Source organism: Manis javanica, chromosome 2 (genome assembly GCF_040802235.1).
Source record: "Manis javanica isolate MJ-LG chromosome 2, MJ_LKY, whole genome shotgun sequence".
NCBI classification, from domain to species: Eukaryota; Metazoa; Chordata; class Mammalia; order Pholidota; family Manidae; genus Manis; species Manis javanica.
The window spans coordinates 107,482,389-107,506,436 of NC_133157.1; the positions used below are offsets into that span (position 1 = coordinate 107,482,389).

The window sequence follows — 24,048 nt, forward strand, 5'->3', positions numbered from 1 at the left end:
AAAAAAGTGTGATCTTTTAAAAAAAAAGTGTCATTTGTATCATCAATAAGCCAGAGAAAATTTCTGTACACAGTTTTCTAACTTCCAAGAAATCTTTTTCTGATTGTCATTAATCAGGCGAATGGCAAATTGTTATCAGTTCACTTTTCCCAGGACATCTTCATCAGATAACCACATCTCCCCTTCAGCAACTTTAAAGAGATCTTTACCAACGACCCTCTCAGTTCATTCTTCAGGACTAAAATCTTTATACGGACAGCAAGCAGTAACATTTATTTCAAGGAAAGCATTCCAGGTTTGTCCTCTTCTGTACTTTCTCAAATATAGATGAAGGTCTGATGCAGAATTACTCAAATCTGTTTCAAGGCTGTCATGTTAAAAATGTGTTTGTTAAAACAGTAATGTGGTAAAATTGCTTTGGAAAGTCTTTGAACAGTGAAAGTGTTTATTCTTACAGTTGAAACCTTCCTTTGTCTATTGTGTTTTCCTCTGCCTTTCAAGGCCTGCAGACGTGTAGAAGAGCCATCCAAATTACTACCCAGGTGTTAAATGACTGTTACTTCAGATTTTTTTTTAAAGTCCTAAAACAGTAGTATGCAATAAAATACCAACATTTTGGCATTTGAAGGGGATTAAATTTTCTGGATTCTGACATGAAATCAAGATGGGCTTCTGCCAAGGACATGGTGCATCTCCTTGGATTGTGAGGAATTCCTTCCCCAGAGCATTGTTAATGGCCTGGATCAGGCTTTATGTTGCAAAGAGGATGAGAAAGAAAAATGCCTGGATGAAATGGCAAAAAACTGAAGTTTATAAAAGAAAAAAGTTACAAAATAAGTCACCCCAAACTCACCAGGACCCAGACTTTACAAAACATCTTTCCCCTTAACTCTGCCCTTTCTCCTGAGTTTCCTGGTCTTAGCAGTTGGTGCCACAGTCCAGCTCCTCCCCCCTGCTGGAAGCTGGGATTCACTCCCTGTGCTGACCTAAGAGTCCCTCCTCCAGGGCTTCACTCCCTGTGTGATCACGCACCTTGTCTCCTTGAGTGTGGGCGGAACCTGGACTTGCTTCTAACCAACAGAATCTAACAAAGGTGCCACAATGATTACGTTAAGAAAGAGTGTAGCTCCTGTCTTACAGTCTCCCTCTCCTTTGTCGGCTTGCAGAGAGCAAAAGGCCATGTTGTGGAGTCCCAACATCTGGGGGCAAAGAACTGCAAGCAGCCTCTGGAGCTAAGGCAGCTTCTGGCTGACAAGCTCAGTCCTACACCACAAGGACATGAATCCTTCCAACAACCTGCATGAGTGAGGAAGAGGATCCTTTTCCAGTTGATCCTCTGAGGAGACCATAGGCCCAAACCACACACTGATTTCAGCCCATCTCAGCCATTCCTGAACTCCTGGCCCATAGAAACTGAGATAATACACATGCATTGTAAGCCACTAAGTAAAACTGTGATACAGCACAGGGAATAAATACACCCTCATTTTCAGTGAGCCTTCAAACCCTGCCAGTTTTTTAACCTCCTAAATCCGTCTTCGTTACCTTGCCAGTGAATAGCCCTGGCAGTCGACATGGCTTGCCTCGCCTGCAGGTGTTACCTCCTTATCCCATCTAGTTTCCTGATGTCCTTGTCTACCCAGCAGAGTGCGTAGTCTTTCAATCACAAATCCAGTCATATCCTGCCCCTATTAAAAACCCTTCAGCATCTATTCTAAGCCAGTCTGGTGACATCTAAGCCATTAATTAGCAGGTCCCAGAAAGACCTTAGATTTCTCCACTCTTATCTCTCTTTGCTTCTTGATGGAAATTTCACTGTCCAGCAATACTGAGCCACTGGTAGTCACCTGCCTCCCTCTGCATACCTCAACTTATTAGTCAGTCACCTCCCTGGAATTTTCACATAACGTTCCTTCTTGCTGGGATGCTCTTGCTCTCCTGGATAACTGACACACTGAATTGTAGCAAAGTTACTCTTTTATGTCTTGGTCTTTACTGTAGACTTTTTGTTCCTAGGGACCAGAGACCGTGCTGTATCCATCTTTGTACTCTTCTCCCAACAGAGGGATTGGCATGTAATAGGTATTAGACAAGTGTTTGTTGAATAAGAGGCTGAATATAACCAAGAAAGGTGCCAAAAGAACTCTACCTACACCATGGTCCTGGAAATAAATTATGAGTTCCTAGGGAAAACTTCCAAGAACAAAGGCAATACATGATGCTGAGGGTTTTAACTGCTTGTTCTTTCACTCAATTGTTGCTTCCTCCATCCACCATCTGATTTTTGTAGCAGAGACAAAAGCAGTCCCTGAACTTAAGTTGTTCATAACTGTAGCATTCATGAGAGGTAAATTCAGCAGTTACGGTCCGTAAAAGAGGTCTGCACCTGATGAGTGCCTGACTCATCTGGGGTTTTGGGAGAATAGTTAAGGAAGATTTTCAAGAGGAGGTGATTTCTGAACTAAGCCTTAAAAGATGATGACTATTTGGCAAGCTGGGGAAAGATAGGAGGCAGACAGGGAAGTGGCCTGGGTGACAGCAAAGAGGCATTAGGGTGCAAGGAAGCCAGCGAGCTGTAAGTCATTTGTAAGGCTTCAAGATAAGAGGTCTGGAGAAAGTGGTGAGAGGTGATACAGGCAAGAGAAGCTGAGGAACTGGTATTTATCTCAGAGACATCAAAGAATCACTGTAGAATTCTAAGCAGTTTTCACATCATGCTTAGATTTGCAACCTTGAAAGATAAATATTATTGGAGTCTTTATGTAACTCAATAAATAATATCCTCTTCCCCACCCAGATTTGGACCAGTTGAAAAATAAAGTCAGGGAGTCAGCAGATGGATAGCATCTGTTTCACTGATAAAACAGGCTACCGAGTGCTAAACCCAAGATCTGGCAGACTTACCTCCCATCACAGGCAGCACTGGGCTGGGTGGGTCTCTTCCTGTAGCACTTGCCCCAGAGAGAAAGGGAAAAGGAAGGGGATGGCCAACACATGACCAAGCTTCTTCTTCCAAGGTTATAATCAGATAAAACAGAGTGGAAGAGGATGTCACTCCACATGGAAGGAAACAACATTCCTGGGATTTTTCTTTTTCTCTCACCATGTTGAATTTAACCATTTAGCTGATAATAAACTAGGTGTGTGTTGAGGATTGGGAAAGAGGAAAGCCCTGCTCCCACCTTCGTAATGCAGCCCCCAACACCCACCACTGCTCCTCTGGGTATCCTCAGACTTCTGGGTACCAAAAATTTATATCCTAGTCTATTTCTCACCCCAGATTATGTCCAGCTCTGTTGTCTAATATTGTCTGTCACAGGTATTGCCTATGAGATCAAATAACATCATAAAATTATTTTAATAATAAAAAGCCAACAATTGTGTCCCAGATATTTGAATATTAACCCCATCTCACTTTCAAATGCCAAAGGGAAAGTTAAAATACAAATGTTAACTGGCAAGACCAATAGCATTTAAATTTAAAATAAATCTTTGTCATTGTGAATTAAAAGACCAAAGACATGCTCCTGCCTCCTTGCTTTCCCCATTCCCCGCATCAGAGCAGAGCTCTCAGTGGCACAATGTGGTCCAGAGGTGGGTTACAGCAAGGGCACACTGAGCAAATACATCGGTGCATTGAGCATCATGCGACCTAGTTTTATTACTGTCAGAAAAGGGGTGCTACCATGGAAAGAAGATGACCGTAAATGCTGTGATGTTGGACTGGAATTGGAGGTGTTGGTGTGAATTTATGGTCTTTAGATGTGGATAATTTATTAGTCAAGATTCTCCAGAGAAACAGAACCAATAGGATGTGTGCGCAGAGAGAGAGAGAGAGAAAGGGAAAAAGAGATTGATTTTAAGGAATGATTGTGGGGGCTGGCAAGTCTGAAATCTACAAGGTAAGCAAGCAAGGCTAGAGACCCAGGGAAGAGTTGATGTCACTATTTGAGCGGGTAAATAGTCTGCAGACAGAATTCCCTCTTCCTCCAGGGACCTCAGTCTTTCTCTGAAGGCCTTCAACCATTTGGATGAGGTCCATCCACATTACGGAGGGTAATCTGCTTTATTCAAAGCCTATTGATTAAACATTAATCTTACCTAAAAAACGTTTTCACAAAAACATCTAGATGGGTGTTTGACCAAATCTCTGGTTATTAGAAAAGGAATCCAGGTTCAACCCCCATCCTCCACTGCAGGCTGCCAAGTCTAAGGGAGGCCTGAGCTGAGGGAAGATAGGAGCGTTGCTGGGCAAATTTTGGAGATTCGGGGGCGGGGGGCATAGGGTTTGTTTTGGGCTTTTGCATTCTCTCTATCTTTCCTGTACCTATTTTGTTTGTTATCTCACTTAAACAAACAAATCATGACACTTTTCCAGAGAGTTCTAAGAGGTGAGAAACACAAGGGAAACCAGATTGGAAGGAGTGGTAAAGAAAAAAACTGCTTTCTGCTCATCTCCTCTGTGTCCAGCACATTCAGTAAACACTTGTAAAACATCAGAAACATTCCTGGAGATGATTACTATGTATCTGGGACACCCAATTATTTTATGAAATGTCAAAATTAAAACTTTTTGTTCTTCCAAAGAAGCGTGACCCTCTGTACACTGAAGTCCAGAGAGACGGAGCCCACCCTAAAGGCAGGCTGGCTAGAACACTGAGGAGTCTGTGCAGCATCTCAGGGTAGGTCCTAGCAGGATTTTAAATGAGCTCCCAGGGTGGTTTGTGGCATATTATAAAGGAGACAATTTAACTAACTGGTCAGAAGCAGCTTTGTTTTGGTGTTTTTAAGAGCAAAATAAATCTATTTCAGAACAAAAAAAATAGTGAGCAAATAAATAATAAACAAAGTGAGCCAAGAAGAGTGCTGACAAGATATAGGAAAAATACAGCAGTGAAAGGCAGATGGAGAGGAGAGGAGGAGCTAAAGCCTCCCAGAGCAGGTGGCATCTGGGTTTAAAAGACAAACAGTAACAACAGTAATAACGGCTAAGAGACAGTATTTACAGGGAGCTGATTGTGTTGTAGACACCATTCAAAATTGTTTACCTGCATTATCTTATTTAAGTCTCATGACAGTTCAGGTATCATTATTAATCCCATATTACAGATGATAAAACTGAGGCACAGGGCATTTAAGAAGCTTGTGCAAGCTCACAAAGCTACTAAGTGACAGACCTGGCCTGCAGTCCTACTTTAAAGTCATTCTAGATTGACGGGTTGGAGCTTGTCTGCTGGGGTAGGAACTCCAAGTGTGAGGGCAGAGCCTATTGGCACCAAGGTGGTTTTGAGTATCACTACTGACAAAAGACCCAGCTGGGTCGGGAAAGGGCAGAGGAGACTAGCGAGTGGCCAAGTAGCTGGAGCACATCATGAAGGAGGCCATTTTGTATGTCATGCTAAGGGAGTGGGGCCAAGGTGCGTTTTAGAAAGACCATTTTGGCCACAGAGTGGAGACTGGTTGGAGGAGTCAAAAGGAGAGGCAGGGAGGTGAGTTAAGAGACTTGTCCAGGTGAACGAAGCAAGGATTCCAATGGCCATGGAACAGGGAAGTTTGGGAGAGAGCAAGGGGTGGACTGAACAGAACTGGGGAGTTAGAGAGGGAGCAGAAAAGGCTTAAAATGACAGAAAATGGTTATCTGCCTTGTGCCGCTGTTAATAAAGGGATACAGAAAGTGAACTCTCTTTGGTGAATTCTGTTTGGACCTGTCTTTTTGAGATTGCCCAGTACCACCCAGGGCACTATGGGGATGAGTGTGGGCCGCATCAGAACACTTGAGCTGTAGACAAAGATAAGAACAGATGTGAAGAATACTTCCACATAATCATCACTGTTCTTTAAAGCCCAATTTAAAAAGCTGATACTGTCATAGGATTCTTCTATTTTCACCCTTTAATTCTACTACATATTCCTATGCTGATTTTTTCATTAGTGTTATGTAGACTATTCCTACACTCTGTTCCTAGTGTGACTCTTAATTTTACTGCGATACAATGTTAGTCTTTTCAGTCTACTGTTATTCATCATATAATATTAGAACAATTTTTGTTTGTTATATCTAACTCTTTGAAATATGTTAAGTATATTAGCAGATATGACTTGGTTTTTCTATATTTCTATATTTCTTGTAAGTTCATGTGCTCAAATATATTAACAATGAATGGATAATAAAAATAAAATAATTCTTCTGTAATTCTCAAAGGAGTCCAAAATGGACAACGTGATTTTGCATAGCAGGGTTGAAAGTAAGATTTCTATGTGCTGGAAGTAAGTAAAACCACATCCATTTTTTTAAGCATTTCTTACCTGTTTTGGTTTTGTGATACAATTCTCCAGAGTAATGACTGTAAATAGAGATATTTAAAACAGGCTGTCCAGAAATGGTACTTCTACACTGACAAATAAAAATAGTAAAACTAATCAATAAAATGGATTAATAAAAAGATCAAGGGAAGTTCTGAAAGTATTTTGAGTTCTCAGTAAAAGGGAATATGATAAGAATCGAGCATTTTCAGAATATAAAATAAATAGCTAATATCATATAAAAATTCACTTTCATTGGTGATGAAAACATGCTGGTTAAAACAATATAAAATACTATACATATTGTCATAGAAAAGACAAACAATATACAGTGGGTAGGGAATGTAGTGAGATAAACATCCATATCCTCAAAGTAGAATATATATTGAACAATCCTTTGGAAAGGAAATTTATAAAATGAATCAAGACCATTAAAACATTCATATGCTTTGGCCAGGCATTCTACCTCTAGGAATCTATGCCAAGAAAAAAATCAGAAATGTGGACATAGATTAATGAATAAAGATTAAGTATAATAGAAAAGTTTTTTAAAATGATCATATAAATAATAGCATTTCTATAGAACAAATGTAATGCAACTGTCAGTAATTACATTTTTGTAAACTGCTCATAAGGTAGGAAAACCTCATGCTATAAAGGCAGATGGACTAAAGCAGGGACCCTGCCATATATGACATACGGTGTCAACTAATACTATAACCAACTTGATGGTGGATTTTTTTCATTTAATCTCTTACTTATTAGGATTACCAAAAGCAGTTTATTATATTTTTTTAAGTAAAGCAAAAACATAGCCATCTTTTTTTTTCATTCAGAGAGGAAGGAATGATGTGTTAAAATTATATCATTTCAGAATAGTTATGCACATAGACCCTGAAGATTATTTTCTTATGCCTAATGGTTTGTTATCCACAGCTTTGCATGAAAAAAATTTTTATTTTAACGTATTGTTCTCTGCTCTGGTCTCTGTTTCCTAATTTTTCATATGAAGCATATAGCCTGTCTAGATTAAAGGTCAGCAAACCTTTTCTATGGAAAAATAAAAAAGAAATGGTACTTCCTCCATACCTCTATCCCAAACCATTGAAGGAATAGTCATTTACTTCCTTTTTTACATATTCAAATTTTGGCTATCTTCCTTTCTAGAGGAATGAAGTAGGACCCTCACAATCATGATGTGAATTTACTATTAAGGTTTACCATTACTATTTGCATAGCTTATGCAGTTATAATACGACATCATGCTTTGTGTTTTATAGGATAATTGCACCTATATTCCATGATACTTTAGCATGTCATCCACTATAAATATAGTTATTTAATAAAAATTATGTGCAAGTTTATATATGGCCAGTTAATATATGATAAAGGAACCATGGATATACATGGGGAAATGACAGCCTCTTCAACAACTGGTGTTGGCAAACTTGGACACCTACATGTAAGAGAATGAAACTGGATTGTCTAACTCCATATGCAAAAGTAAACTCAAAATGCATCGAAGACCTGAATGTAAGTCATGAAACCATAAAACTCTTAGAAGAAAACACAGGCAAAAATCTCTTGACTATAAAAATGAGCAGCTTTTTCCTGAACACATCTCCTTGGGCAAGTGAAACAAAAGCATAAATAAATAAATGGGACTATATCAAACTAAAAAGCTTCTATAGCAAAGGACACCATCAGTAGAACAAAAAGGCATCCTACAGTATGGGAGAATATATTTGTAAATGACTTATCTGATAAGGGGTTAACATCCAAAATACATAAAGAGCTTACATGCCTTGACACCCAAAAAACAAATAACCCAATTAAAAAATGGGCAGAGGATCTGAACAGACACTTCTCCAAAGAAGAAATACAGATGGCTAACAGACACATGAAAAGATGCTCCACATCACTAATCATCGGGGAAATGCAAATTAAAACCACAATGAGATATCATTTCACACTAGTTAGGATGGCCAACATTCAAAAAACAAGGAACAACAAATGCTGGCGAGGATGCAGAGAAAGAGGAACCCTCCTACACTGTTGGTGGGAATGTAAATTAGTTCAACCACTGTGGAAAGCAATATGGAGGTTCCTCAAAAAACTCAAAATAGAAATGCCATTGACCCAGGAATTCCACTCCTAGGAATTTACCCAAAGAAAACAAGATCCCTGACTTATGCAGGAAAATAAGACATATGCAACCCTATGTTTATCACAGTACTTTTTACAATAGCCAAGATATGGAAGCAACCTGTGTTTATTAGTAAATGAATGGATAACAAAGATGTGGTACATACACACAATAGAATATTATTCAGCCTAAAAAGAAACAAATCCTATCATTTGCAACAACATGGATGTTGCTAGAGGGAAGTAAGCCAGGGAAATATGCTCAGTGAAATAAGTCAGGTGGAGAAAGACAAGTACCAAATGATTTCCCTCATTTGTGGAGTATAACAACAAAGCAAAACTGACGGAACAAAACAGCAGCAAACTCACAGACTCCAAGAAGGGACTAGCGGTTACCAAAGGAAAGGGGTTAGGGAGGGTGCGTGGGGAGGGAGGGAGAAGGGGATCAACGGGCCTTATAATTAGCACTCACAATATAGGTAGGTCACAGGTAAGGCAGTATAGTATGAGAAGACAAGTAATGACTATAGCATCTTACTATGCTGATGGACAGGGATTGCAATGGGGTGGGGGAGGCAGGAACTTGATAATATGGGTGAATGTTGAAACCACAATGTTGCTCATGTGAAACCTTCATAAGATTGTGTATCAATGACACCTTAATTTTTTTTTAATTATGTACAAGTTACAAAAATAAAATTGCTTACAAGACAATGGCTTAGCTGGAACATGAAATAGTTTCTGGTGGTGCTAGCTTAGTGCTGTTATTTTTAATGCTGTTATTTCCCATCACATTTCTTTGAGGTGGAAGAAGAGAAGACTTCTCCACAAGACTCAGCTTCTGTCAAAATAAATATTTTGCTAAGAAAACTGAAGGAGAGAGAAGAAATTATTAAGGAATTACAAGAAGAACAAGACCAATGTGAGGAATCTGGATCTCAAAAACTTGTAAGTTTCAAAGCAAAGAATAATTAATTTTAATATGTGTATATAAAGTTGTAAGTATCTAAAAGCTTGGGTTAGGAATAAAGGAAATACATGTGATGTATCTTGGACATCTGTTCCCAGCATAAGCCAGTCCAACCCTAGCCTGCTCAATGGCATACTCTGGAAAACCCATAATGGTTATAAATAGGAGCAATCTGATTGTTCTCAATTTTTATTTATAATGTAAATAACGCATCTCCCACTGCAAGAACATTTCCACTCTAGAAGAGGACATTAATAGATTTTTGTTTTAATTCTCAAACTCTCCCCCACTTTTTGCAGTCCAGATAGTTTGAAAGGCACAAAGCAATCTTCCCAAGTCAGAAGCTTCCCAGAGGCCGTTTTGGAAGTCTGACCTGTAAGTAGAAATGTCAGGAAAGAAAATCTCAGAGGGCTGTCCCCTCCTCCACCCTCCCTGCTTGCTAAGGGAGCCAGGAACTGGTTTGCTGCTTAGACAAAGGACTGGTGGGAGAGAGGGAGCAGAAAGGAGAGTCTACACTCCTGTCCAGGAGAATTGGGAAGGCTCTGGCAAGTGTGGCAAGTTCATTTACATTTCAAGTCAGCTTCAAACTGCTGGCCCAACACCAGTGCAGAGCCGTAGAGGGCTTTTGAGTATTAGGCTTTAAGAGCACGAAGCTGATTGCTGCATGAGTAGGAGAGGCTAACGGAGGCCAGAGGACTAACAATCTACTGAATGTCATCGGGCAGCACCAGGTGCCTCATGAGTGGCACCTCTGCTCCTCTCCCAGCTTGGTGTACAGACAAGGAAGTGGAGACCGGGTGGTTAAGTACCTTCCCCAGGCACACAGCTTGAAGTGGTAAAGGTGGCTGGTAAACCAAGGTCCCACTGAATTCAAAGCCCACAGAAGGAAGTGGAACTTTATGTTCTATGATAAGAATTAAAGGTTGTAGTTTATATTTATTCAGTTGGCTCTTGAACAACACAATTTTGAACTGTGAAGGTTTTTTTACATGTGGGTTTTTTTCCCAATAAATACACTGGAAAATGTTTTGGAGGTTTGTGACAATTTGGAAAAGCATTTTCTTTCTAGTTTATTTTAATGTAAGAATACTGTATATAATATATATAACATACAAAATAAGTGTGAATCAACTGTTACGTTATTGGTAAGGCTCCAGATAACAGCAGGCTGTTAAGTCAGTTTTGGGGAGTCAAAAGTTATACTTGGATTTTTGACTGCATGAGGTAGGAAGTTAGGGTGGTGAGTGTTGGTAACCTTAAGCCCCACTTTGTTCAAGGGTCAACTGTATACATATAGTATAGATTGTATTATTATAATATACTAATATATTAATACATGTATATATATATATATATACACACACACACTTAAGTATTGACACATGCATATATATGTACAGGAAGAGTCTGAGAAGTTGTACATCAGAACGTTAACACTAAGAAGAAACTCTCGTGAGTTGCCAGCCTCTTTATATGCAATCTACCATTTTTCAAAATCTCACACTAATATTCTTGCTTAAAACTCCAAGGTTAGAAGAGACAAGGAATTGAACTTGTGCCAATTCGAAAGTACTTGGTTTACTAGCTAACTGGTGGAGTACTTGCCTTGTGTAATCTATTGGAATTCTTCATGTTCTTTAAAAAAAAAACCTAAATATCTTCTAAGTAATGTAGTATTATGTGTTATCAGTATAGATCTAATAAAATTGAATATTGAGTTTTTTTTAGATGTTCTGACTGCCTTGGAGGAGGCGGTACATCCAGGTTTTGCATTTATTTTTCTTTAACCTTTTCCTGGGTCCTCATCTACTCTTATCTTTTGGAGAAAGTAATTTAATAAAAAAGGCTAAAAAACTGATCTTTTTGGCTTATAATCCTGCCTTGGCCAAAGACATCCAGCAGAGATTGGCAAGGCAGTTTTGATTCATTTATTTCCATTTGTGAAATGGAAAGTGATGCCCACCTAGCCAAGAGAGTTATGAGAAGGACACCGGTTATACTGACTGAATTACTTTGAGTTCTTTGAAGAAGGACAAATATATGCATTCTAGTTATCATTATGGGGAAATATCCAAGTCCTTATAACCATCGTTTATGTTCAATGAAATGCACTGAACAGACCTCTGGGCTATTGAGAACATCTCAGTTTAGTGATCCAGCTATTTAGTCTAAAACACGAGACCTTTCTTGTAATGTTTATGCCTCCAAGTGTTTGAAACTTGTAAACTATCTGGATGTCCTGCAGAAAGGATGGGGCTGGGCGGTGGTTTTGTGAGGTCTACAGAAAATGGGAGGCTGCCCCCTACTCTGGCTCAGGATGGCACCCGAATACCCTACTTATTCCACTGTAACTTGTCCCAAAGGGGACCACATCAGAATTTCTGTAAACACCCTCAGATTTGAGGAAATGAGGTATTCCTGTATACCTGGGCGTGTACATTTCTCCCAGCTCCTTAGCACCCTGACAGAACCTATAGCCCTGCTCTCCTGCCGGGACTCAGGGCAATGAAGAGCAGTTACATGGACATGAATATGGCAAAAGCAGATCCTTTGTTTTGTAAAATAAACTTAAACAAAATACTTTCTTAAATCTGTGAACAAGCTTTCCTAAAACTCCATGCCACTTAATTTCTAGATGATGGAGCATGTTTTGTTTATTTGAAATTTCGTCTTATACAACTGCTCCCTCTAGTGGTGGTAAAAAAGCTCGAGACACCACTGAAATCAGATTTGGAAAACAGAATTTGGCGAAACAATTCGAAAATCGCAAAGTAGCCTTGGAAATAACTTGATAAAAATTGAAATAAACAAATCAAATAAACAATAGGGAAACACTGTGGTTTATTCTTACTGGTTGTGAAATTACATGAATAGCTTGATAGTTAATAAGTAGTCATAATATCTCTCCAGGACTGTTTTTGAGAGAAATCTACCAAGGATGTGATAGGAAAGGGGAAGTTTAATAAACAACAAGTTTAAATTATATTTATAACAAAGTGGAAATCAGAAAAGGAAGTTTTTCAAGTTACAGAAGCCCCATCTGTCTTGGTTCCAAACATTCATAATGTTGAATTTTCCTGAGAGCAACTTCATTCAAAAGCTGAGTGTCTTTTCAGGTTTCATTTTGTAGGAAACCACTGCGACTTAACTGCATATCACTCTAGTCATAGAGCTGTCATGCTTTTTGTTGATAAATCCCCTTGAGAATTGCTCAAGGAGGTGTATGTTGCCACCTGCTCACTACGTATTGTTTCAATTGCAATTGAAGTTGTCATTTGGAAAAGACTTTTCATTTTTCTTTCTTACCCCAATATGGATGAGCTGTGCAGCCATCATCCGTGCAACCCCCCATAGGTGAACATAACTTCTTGTTGCTGACGGCTCTGAAACAGCTGCCATTCAAGAGTAGCAGCTCTGCAGGGCTGCACTGCCCCAGTGTGCCACTTTCCTGGTTGTCACTCATTGGGAAAACACCTGCTCTTCTCTATGACTGTCATGCAGCATGGGCATGCATACGAACCCTACTCCACTCCCGGGAGAAAATTGAGATGTCCAAGTACTGTATGCAGAGCCTGCAGAATTGAGATGCCAACTTAGTAGAAAGGAGACTGCTGAACGGACACATGCAGTACTCTAAGCCATATTTTTCAGACCTTATTGTGCAGACAAGTCACCTGCAGCTCTTGTTAAGATACAGATTCTGACAGTGGGCCTGGGCTGCAGCTGGAGATTCTGCATTTCCAGTAAGCTCCCAGGTAATGCTGGGGCTCCCGGTTTGTGGACCACACTTTGAGTAGAAAGGCTCTAGAATACTCATTCTTCAGAAGTGATTCTTTCGAGATCTATTTGGGATTCTGAAAGCTGAGAACAGTGATTCTGCACATCTTGTGAATGCTCACCAGAGAAAGAGCCCATAAGCCACAACCTGAAGTCCTGGTTTTCACCTGATAGAATGACTTTAAATTAGCAAGTTCCTATATGAATTTAAAACTCCATAATAATCATGGATCACACACAATCTCTCCCTGACTATAATGTTGCTTTAAATAGTTACATCTAGTTCACCGCCTTTAGGATGTCCAACCTTTTTAGTGTTGGTTTATGAAAGCAGTTTATTTTAAAGAAATCTCATGGCTTAAGTAAGCCAAAACTAGTGATGTGGGCAGATGGTAGAAAGAACACCACCACAAAACCTGCCACTCAGAGTGTAACAGATGACCGTAGCAGCCCAGAACTATCCCATTGTTCATTTTGCTAATGAGTGTCCTCATTGCTGTGGGAGTCTGAATAGTTAATTACCTGCAGTTCCTGCAGCTGACAGATGGTGGGGACAGAGCTAAAGATTAACCTTCCCAAAACGGGGGCTGCTGAGGGGTATGAAGGAAAACCTTCCAGTTGAATGTTTTCCTTGTTTCCTGCTTTTACAGGAAATTTTTAGAAAAAACATTTAGGTATTAGCTGCTGCCACTCCGTCTGATTAATTCAAATCATTCTTGTTTAGTTCATGATAACAGGTGCTCACATAACCCACTGTGGATGTTCATATTTTGCCACTGTTAGGCAATGTAATGCTTAAGCCTAGTAAGGCAAATATTGTTTGCCCTTTTAAAAAAGCCCTTTTAGTCTATTCTGTGATGGTCTCAAATTGAACTGTATGGGACAAGATATTAATGATTCTGTGATGGTCTCAAATTGAACTGTATGGGACAAGATATTAATGATTCTGTGATGGTCTCAAATTGAACTGTATGGGACAAGAAATTAATGACTGGGATTCTTCTTTTGTTACGACTGTGTTGTTGTTACTACTATTAGATTTGTTAGTTTTCATTAATTAAGAATTAATTGGGCTCAAATAATTTAAATGGAATGGTGAATCAAAATAGTGAAGATTTGTATTGAATTTAGTGCAAAATTTAACATTATTTAAAAAATTAACTCTGATATAATTTCATTACCAAGTCGCTTATTTTTTAAGGGTTCATTAATGTACTACAAACATTGTAGCTGCTATTTTTCTTTTGAACCATTATGATCACAGAGAAAAACATTTAAATAATTTACTTCCAGAAAAAGCTCTGAAGTTAAATAAAAATACAACACCAAAAGGAAACTGGTATAGTGGGAGGAATTATTGTGTTTTGAAGGGGAGAGCTTGTTCTTGTGTATTTGCAGTCATGGCATTAGTACAAAAAGAATAGGTTGTAATTCAGCTGAAGATTACTTCAAGTTCAAAAGCATTTCTGTTGTCCATATTAATTTTGAAGCAAGACATATAGAACCTTCTATCTCTTTTAGCATAGTAGCAGGACTTTTAAACATACTCCTTAATATTTTGAGATTGCATTATCATTTAACATTTACCAACATGAAGTACAAAGTTCTGCACCAGCTTTCCCAACCCATTACATCTTAATTTTTTTTTAAGTGTGTGGCAGTAAAATCTAGACAGCTATAAGCAAGTATATTCAGATGCTTTCAATAGCTGCGAAACAGACTAGAAGAAAAAGAAAAGAAGAGTAGCTTTTCCAATAAGCTTCTATGCGCAAGAAAAAGCCTCTTCCATAATGGACATGGCAAGATTTAAACAAAAGACACACATAATAAAAATGTAAATGAGTTTGCTTTACTAAAACTATAACTTTAATGTCTTTTGTTGTAAGTTATCCTGAAACCTTCTTACAAGGTAATCACTGTTTGCATAGAGATTTAAACCGAAGTCTTCAATAGCATTAAACGCCTGCACAGCCCCAGTGTGACAGGCATGCAAAGCCATGTTAATGTTCAGAATATGAATTGCCTCTGGGTGGCTCCTCCACCAAGCAGAAGACCAACTGTGTGGATATCCGTGTGCCTGATGGGCTCCATGCGGCTCCCAGCCTGAAAACGTCACCACTTTGACATGTGATGTGCTCCTCATGACACTGGCAGCGCTGACACTGGGAAATGCCACAAAGGCAACAAGCCCCCCTCCTTAGCCATGCACTTTGCCACCCCCTGGTGCTGCCTGTCCTGGTCTCCCCAGCCTGCCTAGTTACAGGCTGGCGGACAGCACTTCAGACACACAGAGGGAATTGTGGGCAGAGGGGCCCCAGCCGCCTCCCCAGACACAGCCGCCATGATGAATTGACCTGAATGGTGAGGGCACAAACACAGTATGATATGCATTATTCTTGTCAATAAAATGTCCCCATGTGCTGTGGTCTTTGTACAGAATGTACTGCAGCCTTTCTTCCAGCAAGCTCCATTTAATCTCCTTCCTTTTTACTATTCATATTATAAGTGTGTAATAGAATTCAGAAAATTATATGATAGCTCTTCTGTATCTGCATTGTCTCGTGTTTCATATTTAAATCCTCGACGCCCTGCTTAGAAATATGGAATTCCCCATCTTTCAGGACTCTTTTGCCAAAGAGATCAGCCCTCTAAAAGCAACCCCAGAAAGAGAAAATTTGGAGTACAAAATGGAAAATGAGAGACTGCTTCAAGTCATTTCAAAACTCGAAGAAGAAATCCAACTCAATCTAAAAGAAAATTCAGTCTTAGGTAACATTTTACAGTCTTTTTTTGAGAAAAAATCTGTACATTGGGCCCTTCATAAAATTCAGACTACATCTGTCTTTTCCAAACATTCATTTGTTTAGTTATTTAACTTAAAAGATAAATTCAATAGCCGTCTTTTATTTTCATTGAAGATGACATTCCTTCTATGGAATAGAAAATATACTTGAGTAATACTCCTGGGCCAAGTCACTTTAACTAGAGTGTTTTTTTCAAACCAAAGATTGGCTTTTGGAAAATGTGCTAATCAGTGCTCTATCTCACTTAGAAATATTATAAACATAAAATTTTACTGATTTCTGTTTCATAGGTGTAATTGATTATCTAAAATTTATCAACATTTAACAACATTTAAATACTTCAGCACACATATTGGGGTATGCTTTGTGGAGAAACAGTTCACCCTTCAGAAAAATATACTATTACTTACAACTTAACTATCTTCAATTTTATACAAATTTAAAGTACACATTTTTGCTCTTCTACTTTATACCCCTTTTATAGCTTGGTACAAGTTGCATTTAAGTCACCAAAGTTAAAGTGCCTTAAACTATTTTTTGCTTACTGTTATCTTTGTATTTGTGTTAACTATATAGTGTTGACCTTCATCTGCTGTATGAAAAACAATGAGTAAGCAATACAAATTTTTTAGCCAAACATTGATCAAATCAGATATATTACACCATCCCCTGAAGATAAAATCAAGTCCTGCCAGTGCAGTTCTGTTACTCCTGTGATGTGCTATGACAATGCTTTCCAGGTTTTGGTAGTTCTTACTAAGTCATCCAGTGCCACCTGCTGAAGCACTTTGTATTGGCTGTGACTAACAGTGAAAATGTCACTGCTAGTATTGATGAAAAGCCTTCAGCCCTCAGCCACACTTGGATCTTGAATTTAGTTCTTAATCCCTATCTGACCAGGCGTCTGAACAGCAGGAAGAAGGCTGTGAATGTCAAGGGCAGTTGTGAAGGTCACAGTCCTGCTAGGACTGGCGTCCACCATGCCTGCCAGCAGTGTACAGCCTGCCCTGAAGCAGGCAATTTGAATACAGGGGCATAAGCTTGTAATTTCATGGTTGGCCTCTCTCTCCTTTTGTTTACAGAAGATGAAATTATAAGTCTGAAAGAGATGGCAAAAAAGGATCATAAAACTATTCAAAAGGTACTGTAACTTTTTTACATCAATGAATAACTTTTAAATCAAAACTTCAGCACAATTGGTGAAACAACACTGCCTCCCACTTGTCTTATGATGTAAAGTCGATTTCTATATTTAATCTATATTTGGATAGGGTCTCTGGTAATGAATAAGGATTCCATCTTGAAAATGAATTAGTGTAGAAATACTTCTTTGTCTGGGATAACTGTGTCTATCCTGTTGATTGTAAGGAATTGAAAAGATGGAGTCCAAAGATGTGCTTGTGGAAAAATTATGCTATTATGAATAAACAATCTTATTTTCAGAGCAGATGTTGGTTCCTGTTCATTTTTCTGTATGTGAATGGCCTGGGCTCATGTTATCCAGGAAATCAGTATTTGGAATAGGGAATTCTTTTAGTATCACAAAGAGCAAGATTACCAAGTATCTGACGCAGGAGGAGCTGTGGTTCCTGCCCTCCACACTGTCAGGCGCTCTGCCTTGTGGTTTCTTAGCTCTGTGTACTCCCGCAGCTGTGGGCCTCAAAACGCTTTCGTGACGGTGAGCCTCCCTGCATACCGCGAGCTCCATCAGGGCACAGACTGCGACCTCAGTCTCTGGGACATTTCCAGCGCTCAGCACAGTGTCTGGCACACTTCAAAATACTCTGAGTGACTCACAGAATGAGGACGTGTTTAGAGTTCATAAAATTTACAGATGACAGAGTGGATTGATATCCTCGAATTATCTCAAACAGATACAAATGCTTTCCACTAACTGAATCGAGTCTCAATTTTTAAACGGAAATGAATAAAAATTAGATAACAGTAAACCTTCATTCCTCAAGGCACACCAGGCACACTTCCAGAGCTCAACTGCCACATGGTCCGAGTTGAGTGAGGTTCAGATTTGAGCCTAATTGTGCAAACCCGGGTATTCTTAGGTTTTAAATAAAATTACTTTCAAGACTATTCTTTAAAGGCATAGTGACCCTGCTGGGTCAGTGTTTTCTGGGGAAATGTTTCCTATGATAACTGAATCCATCACAGGTTTTCACAGAGGGATGCGTTTCCTTGGACCTCACCCTATGGGGACAGTACAAACCCCGCTCTCACAGAAAGACAACAGTGTCTTGAACAGCGAAGTTTAACCTTCTTGGCAACAAGCTTGAAGGTTAAAAATGAAATTCCTGCTTTCTAGTTCTAATTAATAACCTACAAGGTAACCATCCCAGATTATTTTAATGCTTCTAAAGCTGTTCAGTCTGTACTCTGACTGATAGAGATGAGTTTTGTAAGCTTACTATTGTCTGTGAGTACAAAAGATTAAAGCAAAAAATCTCACCATTAAGCCACCAGTTAGAAAGAAACATGCTCCCCGAGAGACTAATTCTACACCGTGTGGGTTTGAATATTTCGGTTCAGTGCTGCTCTGCCTGATGGCAGCCACAGCCACATGTGGCCTACCAAACGCTTGAATTGTGTCCAGCGCAGCTGAGGAAATGAATTTTAATCATACTTGATTTTAATTTTTGTAATTTAAAAACTGATAACTTGTTTCTACTATTAGAAGACCTTGATGTCTATTTTGAATAACTTGGGTATGTGAATCTACTTTTCATCTGTACATTTTAAGAAATCTAAATACAGATCTAGTATTTCCAATGAAATTTTAGCCCCCAAATTAAGATATGTTATAAGTGAAAAATACACACTGGATTTCAAAGACTTAGTGTAAGAAATATGAAATATCCCATTAATGATTTTTAATACTGACTGTTACACATTGAAATGATAACATTTTGTATATATATTTGGATAAATGAAATACATTATTAAAATCCATTTTACTTGTTTCTTTTACCTTTTTTAACAAGGTTACTGTAAAATTCAAAATGAGATCTATGATTTATTTTGCAGCTCTACTCTAGACAAATATGGAAGACCCAGAGTCTGATTTATTTTTTATTCTCTTTTCTTTTTTTCTTTATATGCACTGGACTGCCACACAGACACTGAATATAGCTACAATTTGGTATGCAGCAGAATCTAGAGGCCTGGACTCCTGTTGCATTTCTGCCACTATAGCCGCATGGGCCAGCTCCTCATCCTCCTTCCTGTGTCTCAGGGGCTTACTGTGAGGACAGAATGATATAGTGCATGTCAAAGTGCTTTGTCAACTAGACAGCAGATCAGGAGAAGTTGAACAAATGACAGCAGATATTCACTGTTTGTTTCCAATATCCTTCACTAAGTCAATTAATTCAGTAATGTTTATTAGATGCCTTTTAGTACCAGACACTGCACTACTGCTGAGATACAAAAATTACACACACACACACACACACACACACACACACACACACACACACACACACATGCAGAGTTGGCCCAGCTGTGAAGAAGATCAAGTCAAGAGGAAAGTACAAAAACTCCTGGGCAGTGTGTAGGGTACACACTCTGTGTATGTACTTTGATTTGACTGTAATCAAAGTATGTGCACATAGAGAGAGATGCCTGGCTTTGCCTAGAAGGTTCTAAGAAAGACTTCCCGAATAGTTCCACACCTGTCTCATACTCTTCACTCAAGCAGACTTTTCCAGGTGGGTAAGAGGCTGGACCAGTTCGGTACAGAGCGTGGATGCATAAAGCATGAAGTATGTTTGTGGAATTGTTGCTTCAGTATGGCTAGGCTATGAGGTAGAAATCTGGGAAGTCTATGTTGTGAAAACTGGTGGTGGGGCAGAAGGAGGGGAAAGTCCAGGTGTGGGGAAGGGGTAAGCAGGACATGGAAGAATGAAAAAAGCCTCTGGAGAGGCCTCATGTGCCCTTTTTTAAGCCCTGGATGCAATTAAAACAAGTTGAAAATAGACTGAATTTGGGCAGCCTGACCTCTGGCCATGGACTACACACTGTCAATATGGGATTCAATATGCTTTTATGTTTAAATTCCAATCATCCATATTCCAGCTGTGGCCATAACATGAATTTCCTTCTGGGAGGAAGACAGACCAGAAGGCAGAGGTTCAGGCCTGGGTGAGAACAGCCTCAGCATGCTGAGCGGAAGAGATTGCCATGGGGCACACGGGGCGCACCCAGCACAGACTGTAAGGGATCAGGGAGGTCTGGAGGAAGGTCACTGAACTGACTCCTGGAAGAGAGGTTAGAGTAGCAAGGAAAGGCACATGGAAAGCAGGAGTCAGAAGCACGGGGAAGGACAGTGCCTGTGGTTTGCTGTAGTGATGGGTACCTGAGATCGAGCAGTGGCAAGAAGCAGGGCACGTCCCAATGCCAAGGGCTTTGAATTGCCTTCTGAGTGCCTTGTGGAGCCTTGAACACTGGGGCAGGAATGGATTTGGGTCTCTGAAAGAGGAGTGAGATGAAGAAAATTCCAGAGCCAGGTTACTTGAATAAACCAGGGAAACCAGAGAGTCCTGGAGCAAGAGGACAGTGACGCTAGGGAAGGTGCGAAGAATGCATTCAGCAGATGGTTAGGCAGCAAAGGCTGTGTCTCCGCAGGAGAGATACTGGAGAGAGGGAAGTTAAGGCTGATAGCATTCCAATGAAAATGAGCACAGCCTGAGGGCAGGGGGAGGGGCAGGAGAGTAGATCCCACAGCAGCCCAGTGAGAGTCTCAGGAGGAAGGAATCATTTGGGGCCAAATGCTGCACCAGAGGCCTTTGTGCTAACAGCCAAAAAGGGGAGACTGGACAAGTAGCTTGGGCGACAGAATGGTCGGTGTGAAGAGTCCTGACTAATGCTGCTCCATTTTGTAGGTGACTTTATTTTGTGAAAGACAGGTCACATCTGGGGGAGGTTGCGGGAGTTGCAGGGATTTGGCCAACATAGTTGCCAGGACTGGCCAGATGCTCCCGGCCAGTGGAAAGTGGACGGCTCACCCACCCGGCGGTCAGGAGTGTCGCTCCACCTGGAGGGAACCAGTCTAGGTGGTTGGTGAGCGGGTTGGTTGTGGTGAGGGTCAGGTCATATCTGGGCCCGGTCTGTGCACGGCCCGGTCTGCACATGGCCCGTTCTGCTCTGCACACAGCCCATTCTGCTCTGCGCATGGTCTGCTCTGCCCACGGCCCGCTCTACACACGACCCCATTCCTATGTATAAAAGAAGAATGAACTTGTATTTTGGGGTCTCCACCTGTGAGTGTGAGATCCCAGCATGCTGGCTACCCAAAAAATGCTCTTGCTTTTGCATCCACACGTCTCCCGGTTATTTGGAGGTCGACTTGCAATGAAATCATTTTACTGGAAGGTGAAAGCGGTTCAGAAGGAAGAAGTGGAGGCAGTGAGTACAGACCTCTATACAGGTCTGGCTGTGGATGGCCAGGGAGGGTCCGGGAGTAGTGGGAAGGACATGGGGTTGAGGGAGGAATTTTTTAAAGATGAAACTGGAGTATTTTTAAACGATGTCAATGGAAAGAAGAAAAAGAAAATAAACATACAACATAGAGAAGACATAATTGAAGAGCGACCCCAGGAGGCAGGAGGGGTGGGGACTAATGGCCTGGGGTTTGCTAGTCATTGACACCCATTGGAAACATGGTAACACTTCTTTTCAGACCAAGGAATGATGACTCAACACAAAATCGTCCTTTCTTTCCATCGCTCATTCCTTTACTTTCTCTAAACCTGCTACTCCGCATGCACACCTTCGGCCACCCGCCGCCCCGCCTTCTGAGGCTCCCAGCCAGCCAGTCCCCACTCCTCTCCACCCTGCGGGGACTGCCCTGAGCTTTAGGAGGCAGCCTTTCATGACAGGGCAGGAGTGTGGTCTTGTAACCCAGAGAAGCCGCCCCCGCCCCCTGCCTGGCAGTGCACTCTCTTACTCCCCACTAGGTCTTGGGAAACCTTCGCTACTTTTCTCAGTTCCTTATTCACAGAGAACAGGGTGCACACATGGATTGTTTTTTCCCCTCTGCACCCTCTTCCTCATTCTGTCACTTAGGTCACCCAGCCTTACCTAAACTTTTCATCAGAAGAGGATATTCTTCTTCACCCTCTGCATCCTTCCACCGATTAGCCAGACCACCTCTCCTTCCTCCTCTTCTTGTGACTTCTCTTCATTAGCCTCTTTCTCTTTCAAATTTTCTCTCTAGCCTACAAAGTCTAGCCATCATTCCCCCATTGCCGTTTATCATTCTTCAAATGTCATTTCAAAGAGATGTGTATTGCTTGTCACTCCCCCCACTGCAAGTTTTCCCTGTTAATAAAGTCCCAGTGAGATCCATATTGACTTCAGTATTTTCTAATCTTTTCCTTGCTGAATTTTCTGCTGTAGGCCAGAGGACTATGGGCCACGTCACAGATGCCTCCTGCACTGGCACTTCCTTCTGATTAGTGTCCTAAGCAATATGTGTCAGTGGCTTCTCCTCCATCTTCCCCTTGAATGCTCTTCAAGGAAACTGTGTTAACTTGCTGTCTGTCTGGCTGCCCTCAGTCACTCCCATCATGGTGCACCTGTTTACCCATGACTTCCTAACTCTCCCTCCTGCTTCAGGTTTTCCCTCAATACCACATCCATAATTTCAACTCTGTCCACATCCTCAGTTTCAGTGCTCCATGTGTCAGGAGGACTTCTTTGACAGCCTCTTTCATCCTTTAAGGTAATTAGGGCCTCCCTCTATGCTTCCACATACCTGGAACTATCTGCTCCCTTCAGGTCAGGAACTATGTCTTTTTTATCCTTATAGTCTTAGTTATCAGCCCTCAAAAGTATTTACTGAAAAAGTGCTTTATATGTTCATCAAACCCATTGTCAAAACTTGAGCTCATTACTGACTGAATCTGGACTATGCTGTGTTCCTCATTTAAATTAATGACATGCCATCTCTCCAGAGGAGCAAATGACAAATGGAGAGTCATTCTGTACTCTCTCCTTCATACCTTATATCTAGTTGGTCACTAGGTCTGTAGATTTTTCTTCCAAAATTCATCTCAAATCCCTTTTCTCTGCAACAACATTGACAGACTTAGTTGAGGCCCTCCTCATAGTCTTACTTCCTTTTTCTGTCTCCACTGTATCCCTTTGCGAAGTTAGCTTCCACGCTGCAGCTGTAGTTACCTAACACTCTGATCTTATGTGCTAAAGCCTTCAGTGGTTTCCCACTGCCTTCGGTATAAAATCCGGCTACCCAAGAATATACTGGGTCATTTTCATATGCCAGGAATAGACAAGGACTTTCACGTTCGCTGTCTCAAATTCTTTTCAGAAGTGCTCTTCGGAGTAGGTTTATTACCCTAACTTTACAGACAAGAAAATGAAACCTTTAAGCATAGAATTTACCCACATAGCTAGTAATGAGCAGAGCTTTGATTTGAACAGACTTTTATCTCCTCATTGCATCATTCTGCCTTCCACTCCTAATTGTGGTGAGCAAGACCCCTCTTGGTATCTCTCTGAATCTCCTTCTCTTTTCATTTCCTGCCATTCCTGTCTGCATGCGCCCTGGGTCCCATAATACCAGACTTCTACCATTTCCTCCATTACTCCATGCTTTTCTGCGGTTGCTTCACTATTTTGTTTGCCGTTTGCTGTGCCTTTCTCCTCCAACTTGTTGAACTTCTACATATCCTTCGAGACCCCTGTCAAATGGCACTTCTCCTGTTAGCTCCATGTGTGGCATATCTTATAATTATGTGGATTTTTATGCTTTTTGGCTACCTAAAGATTTTATTTATTAACACTTTTCTTTACATATTGTAATCATTTTTTTACCTTGTTCTCCTACTGTTCTATAGATGCTCCAGGAGAAGGGATCTGTTCTACCTCCTTTGTATACCTCTGTAGCTAAACAAAATGTCTGGCATCTAAAAGGTGTTCCATTCATGTTTATTAAATAATGAATTAATTGAACTGCATAGATGTCAAAACCAAAGTTTGACTTTTATCAGTGTATAATACACACGCAAATGGCCATCA

At 40.4% G+C, this 24,048-nt stretch overlaps 1 protein-coding gene across 1 annotated transcript in view; it reads left to right on the plus strand.

Annotated features, from left to right (window-relative positions):
* Positions 1-24,048, plus strand: part of C2H10orf67 (chromosome 2 C10orf67 homolog) — an 84,685-nt gene that overhangs the window by 19,894 nt on the left and 40,743 nt on the right. Inside the window, 3 exon segments of the mRNA XM_073220180.1 lie at positions 9,253-9,396; positions 15,817-15,964; positions 17,082-17,140. Of these exon segments, the coding sequence (XP_073076281.1) occupies positions 9,253-9,396; positions 15,817-15,964; positions 17,082-17,140 (351 nt within the window).